General features: G+C 33.4%; 1 protein-coding gene across 1 annotated transcript; it reads left to right on the top strand.

Annotated features, from left to right (window-relative positions):
- The first annotated feature begins 1,613 nt into the window (after positions 1-1,613).
- Positions 1,614-7,233, top strand: LOC113400676 (carboxypeptidase B-like). The gene is made up of 6 exons (XM_026640325.2): positions 1,614-1,716; positions 2,853-3,056; positions 4,087-4,195; positions 4,614-4,736; positions 5,477-5,665; positions 6,622-7,233. The coding sequence occupies exons 1-6, from the start codon at positions 1,649-1,651 to the stop codon at positions 7,216-7,218; spliced, it is 1,290 nt and encodes a 429-aa protein (XP_026496110.2). The 5' UTR covers positions 1,614-1,648; the 3' UTR covers positions 7,219-7,233.
- Positions 7,234-7,723: the final 490 nt, after the last annotated feature.

Genomic DNA, 7,723 nt, shown 5'->3' with positions numbered 1-7,723 from the left:
AAACTGTTTAACTTCCTTTTTTATTTCCTAGTAAAACACGTTCGTAAATCTAATTTTAATAATAACTTCAAATTAGATTTCCATCTTTCACTAGGGGGTGAAAATGTTGTTATAGATACTGAGGGGTTGATCTACATAGTACCAATATTACTGGGTGATTGGGATTGAATTTTCATGTGCTTAATTTGTGTTTATAATTCATCTCGTGCTCGGCGGTGAAGGAAAACATCGTGAGGAAACCTGCATGTGTCTAATTTCAACGAAATTCTGCCACATGTGTATTCCACCAACCCGCATTGGAGCAGCGTGGTGGAATATGCTCCATACCTTCTCCTCAACGGGAGAGGAGGCCTTAGCCCAGCAGTGGGAAATTTACAGGCTGATTATGTTATGTATGTATGATTGGGATTGGGCTTGCAAGCCGAACAGCGTTGTATATAACTAGAAAGAGATGAAGAGAAAGACGGTCTTTACCTGTGGTACCATAATGCTTACTCTTTACGAGACGATTTCTGCCAGTGCACTTTTTTTTCTCAAAAAATACTCTTACGCCTTGTAAACGCGTATGTGAGACTCGCAGTTCACTCTACTGTAAGCCGCGTGCAAGAACTTCGTTCCAAAGAAACAAACGGTTTTTGTACGCTTAGATCTTTTAAACTACGTAACGGATTTAAGTGCGGTTTCCATCAGTAAACTGAGTGATTCCAGAGTAAGGTTTATATGTATAATACATGCATATTGTAACAAAGAAAAATCGAGCATCGGAGGTCGAAGACAACTTTCTATCAATTTCAATCTTGTATATAGCCTCTTATTGTACGCGAGTGGAACTAGGAATAATATATAATAAAAAAAATCACATAGTTGTATAATAGATCGGTCATATACTGTTATATATTAAGTTTGTAACTTTAATTTATAAGATAAAGTTTAAGGCTTAAATAGTTCAGAATGCAGCGAGCGGGTACATAGTGTTACCATCGCAGGTAACTTATCGGATAAATTCGTCGCTAATTAAAATTTTTACAAATTAATTGATAAATGTTTTGAAGCTGAACATATCTCTTTTCGTTATCCGCGTTATTCTAATATTAATCTATATTCAGGTGAATCTAGATTGTTTTTTTGTTCGACAAATTTTATCAATTTCGACAATTTTTTTACGGATATTCACAGTATATTTATCTGTTTCTTAATTTTCTTGTTAGAAATGAAAGATTCACACGTTTTATAAAGAGCCGCGTTGGCCCAGTGGTTACAAGACGTGTATCTTAACCAATGATTCTGAATTTAAATTTAAATACCGTTGCGGTAATGACGCTTTCATGTGCTTGATCGCACCACGGCGATGAAGAGAAACATCGTGAGGAAAACTGCACGTGTTGGTTGAGAATCTGTCACGTGAATTTAACGATCCGCGGATAGCCAATTTGCCAAATATATTGATTAAAGAAAACATCCAGTTACTTGAATATAAATAGCTTTGTTTTGGCGCTGTGGACGAACAAACATTCAAATACACATTTGCATTTATAATAAGTCAGATAACTAAACACCTAATCGAAAACTCTCTTATCAGATAGTATTTAATGAATATAATATGAATTGATTGTATTCATACGATTCGTAGTCTCGTTACGATACAGTTATGCGTTGGTTATTGGGTATATTTGTGTGTGTGAGTTGTGTGTACGCGAGACACGAGCAGTATGATAAGTAAGTTAACGTACCACTAAAGTATCACTTGGTGGTAGGGCTTTGTGCAAATGTGTGCATCTGGGTAGGTACCACCGGATGTTCTACCGCCAAACAGCAGTAATCAGTATTGTAGTGTTCTATTTTGAACGGTGAGTGATCCAGTGTAACTACAAGCACAAAGGACATAACATCTTAGTTCCCAAGGTTGGTGGCGCATTGGTGATGTAAGGAATGGTTAATATAAGAAATATTAATTTTCTTACAGTTTGCAGGTTAATATTTCTTACAGCGGCATTGTCTATGGGCGGTGGTGACTACTTACCATCAGGTGGCCCTTTTACTCGTCCGCCTATCTATATCATAAAAAAAACACGACATAATATCCAGTCCATTACCAGTAACCAGTTAATGTTGGGAAACGGCCTCTTTATCATTTAAAGCTTTCTAAGTAAAATAATAACAGCCTGCAAAAGTGCCCCTGATAGGCATAGGAACCCTCGCCTTTTTTGACACGAAGTTTGAAGCTTATTCAAACACAAACGGATTGGTAGCTACACAGGTGGTAGAATTTAATTGAAATTAGACACGCAGATGTTTCCCTTCGCCGATTGGGCACAAAATGTATTATAGATACAAATTAAGCACTTTAAATCTCAGTGGTGGACTATACTGATATCAATATATCGGACTATATTATTATACGCCCTTTTCTTCGGTTCTTCAACGTTGCCGATATAATAAACTGAATCAAAATATTAATAATCCCTCATTAATGCACCACCAACCTTGGACACTGAGATGCCTTGGCCCTTGTATTCAGTTAAACTGGCTCACCCACCCTTGAAATCAAAACAGAAATACTGAGTGTTGCTGTTTAGCGGTAGAATATGTGATACTCCCTAAGTAAACCCTATCACCAATTGAAGACATTGATTTTATTAAAGACGTATCAAATTTTCATACTACCGTCGGTTTCACAAGATTTAACCAGTAAAGGGCGAACTTAGTTCTAACAGAATTACGCTTTTGTGAAGGTTTCACAGAGTTGATATTTTTTTGTATAAAATCTACATATATTACCTACTGAAAGTACTAATCATAAAGAGTCTCACGTCCTTAACAGTAACTAAACTAATCTTGTTTTAATTCAACAGGTCCGCACTTTTCAATGTAAAAGTCAAAGATGTCGAACAGATTAACTACTTCAATTCCCTGGACTATCCTCTGGATATATGGATGTACGCGACACAAGAAAGAGACGGCATAGTTCTTGTACCCAAAGACTATGTCCAGCTGTTCCAAGATGAGCTCAATTCTAAGGGGATAGAGTTCGTTATTGAAGTTGAAAATATTAAAGAGTGAGTATAATACATAAAAACAAAGAGAAAAACTTCAAAGCAATGAAAATTTCCAGATTCAGTCGTAATTCCATAATTATTCAATAGATTTTTAAATAATATTATATTGTTGAATGTTTATTCGTTGGAAATTAAATATATGTGTATCGTTATTTTATTATTTGGAAATTTGATCACAGCTTAAATTCGTTAAATCTGATCACAGGTTAAATTTCATAAAACATTCGACTTTTCCGACAAATAACATTACCAAGATTTTTTTATTTTACAAACGTACGTAGAAATTGCATCTTACGATTTTCAAAATACATCCATGTTCAATTTAGAAATTATTGAACGATGTCATTAAAAAAAACCTAAAAAAAATATACCCAATTAGTCATAAATGAATTTTATCAAATAAATGAAAAATTGGTGATAATCGCGGGAACTTTTTTACACGTATTATTGCCCAAAAGTGATAAACAAATTTGTTAAGCCGATAATCCTCTAGTATTTATTCTGAATTCTAGAATTGAATAACATTTGATATCACTATTAAATAAAAATGATGTCAATTTGACCTTATCTGAAACATTCGTTTCAACGACCAAATCTATAAGAAATAGATGTTTTTCTATTAAGTTCATACACGACACACTCATTATATTATAGCTTACCACAATACATACACACATAATGCACAATAAATTTTTATGTCGTCATACATCTCTCATATCTCTGTTTCATCTTCTCTGTATTATGTCATGATTATTGCCAATCCTTTTTGGAAATGCATTTGTCAATGAATTAGTTCTCTCTGCATGGATGATTGTAACGCTTGAGTTCTTTTACATTGACAGCAACAATGTTTTGTGATCTAATAATAATAATTTTAAACAAAACAAGCTTTTAACTAATGAATAAAAATAACATTTCCATAAAGATACGAGGAACCAAGGATTAATTAATATCGTTAACACTACAGCAAACACTATCTTGTTAAATTCTATGGTAGTCATATAATTGTTCAAAAATTCAACTATTTCAGTTCGCTGGAGCTTGAAGACAAATTGAGGGCTGACAAAGCTAGAAATAGAGCTATGAGATCTGATAATGATTTATTAGTTAACTTTGACGATATTTACAATCTCACTGAGGTACAGTTTCATTCTTATTATTATTTATTTTAAAACATACACATTGAAACATTTACTGATATTATATAATCTACGAGTAGTTTAAGTATGTTAAATTTTTTAGAATTTATTCGATGAAAAGTAATTATTAATTATAACAAAATAATTTGAATAAGAACAAAGAATTAGTATTCTAACTAGCTTCTTAACTGATAAAAGAGTCATTAATTTTGATAATTTTAAGTCGCCTTTAAAAATTAAAACCCGTAGACTAAAATAACGATAACAAATTTTAATCTTCTGAAGATCAGAATTAAGTTATAAAGTTTAATTTTTTTAATTTTGAAAACTCAAGTACTCTAGAAACCAAAAACTACTTTTGATCTGTATTACGCGAAAATTAAAAACATTTCGTGAAACATCTCATCATATTTTACAGGTCAACAATTATCTCAAAAAAATAGCTGAGGCGTATCCAGATGTAGTCACTTTAGTCAATGGAGGAAAGTCTTTTGAAGGCAGAGACATGAACTACTTAAAAATTTCAAACAGCAAATTTGAGGTGAGATCTTCATAAACAATCAAAACAGATTTAATATGAGCTACCTATTTTTGATTGCAACTGACTTTAAATTGAATTAACTCTTGGATTGGTATTGAATCGAATGTAAAACTGGCACCGGTTCGAGAAGTAGATTCCACGTAGAAGAACCGAAAAGAAATTCAGTAATTACTGTATTCCATCGTTTTATTTTTTTAATTACAGAGTATGTCAATAAAGTACAATTAATATTTTAATATTATCCATATACTATTATTCTCCCTAAAAACAGCAAATACCAAGTCCAAGCTTTTTTATCATTAATATAATCTTGTATTGAGTAATATGCCTTATTTATCAATGTTTTTTGACTTGAGCATTAGTTTTTTAATAGGCCAAGTTAAATATATTATTCCTTTTATAGGACAGGCATTTAAAATTGAATATTTTTTAATTGAAACATACCTTCGTTATTAGCAGAGTACCTTAGATGCGATACTTGAAGGAATCAAGCATCATGCCTATCTTAATTTTAAAGAGTTTTGTCTTGCAGAGAAAACCCTACAATTGTTTTAAATATCAGTCAAATCGTTAAATCAAAATATTGTTTATGAAAGTCACTTGATTGATCTGAACCGTTATTTCATAGTATCGACGAAATTTAAAACTACAACTGCTTAGGAAAGTAGGTTCAACTGGAAAAATCAAACCGAATTTTATATATACACAAAGCACGTCTGTATTCGTCTTAATTATTACAGGACGCAAGTAAACCAATCATCTTCATCGAATCGTTACTTCACGCCCGGGAATGGGTCACACTTCCAGCAACATTGTACGCAATCGAGAAACTTGTCGTCAATGTCACTGATCAATATCTGATTGATGACTTCGACTGGATCATCATGCCAGTCGCCAACCCAGATGGCTACGAATTCAGTCACGACGGAGTAAGTGTATCATAATTACAATGATCATTTATGAACGCGCATCAAATGCAGTTGCGTCTATTTCTTTGTTTCAAATACAACCACCACTTCTACATACATTCTGTCATTGTGTGAAATTTTAACTGTGCATTACTTAACCAATGAACTAATAACAAAAGTACACCGGCTCGCATGCCCTTAAAACTGAAATACAATCATATGAAGTATTTCTGTTTGACTGCAGAATTAAGGCAGTGCTAAAGTATATAATTTTAGTGTTAATAATTTAATGTTAAATAGTAAAAAGACTAAATGTGTTAAATTCACTACTCCCAATGTAAGATGTGTCAAAACGAGTGTACGCTTAAACGGGGAAGCATTAGATGCAAAAACGCAAAAACATAAACGATTTTCCCAGAAATTGTGACGTACATTCTATTAACACTAGGAACAAGAATAAACTTGTTACTCCAAGTACCCGATTACACAGGGTTAGTAACTCTTTTTTGGGGCAATGTATACGTTTTTACAACAGGATCCCAGAAAACGTTCAAAATTATTCAATTATAAAATTCAAAAGAATCGTTAAAGAGCGTTTGTGTGCTAAAGGATATTACAACACTAATGACTTTTTAGTTGACTGCACACCTTGGGAATGAAATGATCGCCTCCAGGCTGTTTCAAATAACTAAAATATAATTATCAATGTACATGGAAAATGGTTAAAAAAAAAAAAAATATCCCGCTGAGTTTCTTTCGCCGGTTCTTCTCAGGTCCGAGGTGCTAAATTCCGAACCGGTGGTAGATTTTTGACAATCAATAAGCAAGTGTAAACACTTCTATATTTAATAAAGATTTTTGACTTTGACTTTGACATATGAAAGGTTTATGTTACGATTTATTTTTATTCTTCACACCAATATTTTCAGTTACAAAATTGTAATGTATAAAATCTCAGTTTCTTCTTTGTCTTACAGGGTCGCTTCTGGCGTAAAAACCGCAGGAATGGATTATTACCCGGTGATGTTTGCCTCGGCGTCGATCTCAATAGAAACTTCGACATCTTTTACAGTTTAGGATCCAGCAACAATGTTTGCTCTGATATCTACCATGGTACCTCCGCCTTCTCTGAACCCGAGACTCAAGTCATAAGAGATATCTTACATAGCGATGATCGCATTGAAATATTCTTGGACATACACAGCTTTGGTAATTTGATTCTTTACGGTTGGGGATCTGGCGACCTCCCCGAGAATGCATTTGCTTTACACGTCGCAGGAATACAAATGGCCACAGCGATCGATGAAGTTAAAGAAGATTGGAACTTAAATTACAGGGTCGGCAACTCAGCCCTCGTACTCTACCCTGCATCTGGTACTGCTATGGATTATGGTCTTAAAGCTGGTGTGCCATTGTCATATACATATGAACTGCCAGCTCGTAGGAACTCTGGTTCTACTATTTTTGGGTTTTTAGTAGATCCTGACTTTATTAAACCATCTGCAGTTCAAACGTGGGAAGGAATTAAGGCAGGCGCTATTTTCCTACGCAACACCCGCCGTAATTTGGCTTAATTTTTAATAAAATGTTCCAAATTAATATAACTTGAAGTTTTTTCTCTATTGCACTTACCACCATTAAATTATCACCAAAAACATGATACTATTTTTTTCTTTAATTTATAATAATAATAATATCATTAATCATAAACAAAACATCAAGAACTGGTACTATAAAAAAAATATTAAGCATTCATAAATGTATAAAATATTATACCTTGCCTTGTCTCTCCTTTCTTAAAAAAGGTTCGCAAATTTCAGTTTATTATGTTGCTGTTTTAGTTTGGGAAAATTGTTGCTGAATTTCATTCGACAAATTCCGGTATCGCGGTATTTACTTTCACAATGGTAGACGAAAACGAATGATCAGCTGCGATAATAACTTACTTTATAAATGTCTTTAGCTGTAATCCATGTAATCTATTAACTACACCATCACAAACTAGAATATAAGAGCCGAGACAGCAGAGGTTAGGACTCGTGATTCTTAACCGAAGATTGCGTACTCAAACCCATAAAT

This window comes from Vanessa tameamea, chromosome 22 (assembly GCF_037043105.1).
Source record: "Vanessa tameamea isolate UH-Manoa-2023 chromosome 22, ilVanTame1 primary haplotype, whole genome shotgun sequence".
NCBI classification, from domain to species: Eukaryota; Metazoa; Arthropoda; class Insecta; order Lepidoptera; family Nymphalidae; genus Vanessa; species Vanessa tameamea.
This window is presented reverse-complemented; position numbering and strand designations above follow the sequence as displayed.

Coding starts and splice junctions, on each gene's coding strand:
- LOC113400676 (XM_026640325.2), top strand. CDS start 1,649: ATGCGTTGGTTATTGGGTATATTTGTGTGTGTGAGTTGTGTGTACGCG. Junction 1,717..2,852: donor AGACACGAGCAGTATGATAA/GTAAGTTAACGT, acceptor TTAATTCAACAG/GTCCGCACTTTTCAATGTAA. Junction 4,737..5,476: donor TTTCAAACAGCAAATTTGAG/GTGAGATCTTCA, acceptor TAATTATTACAG/GACGCAAGTAAACCAATCAT.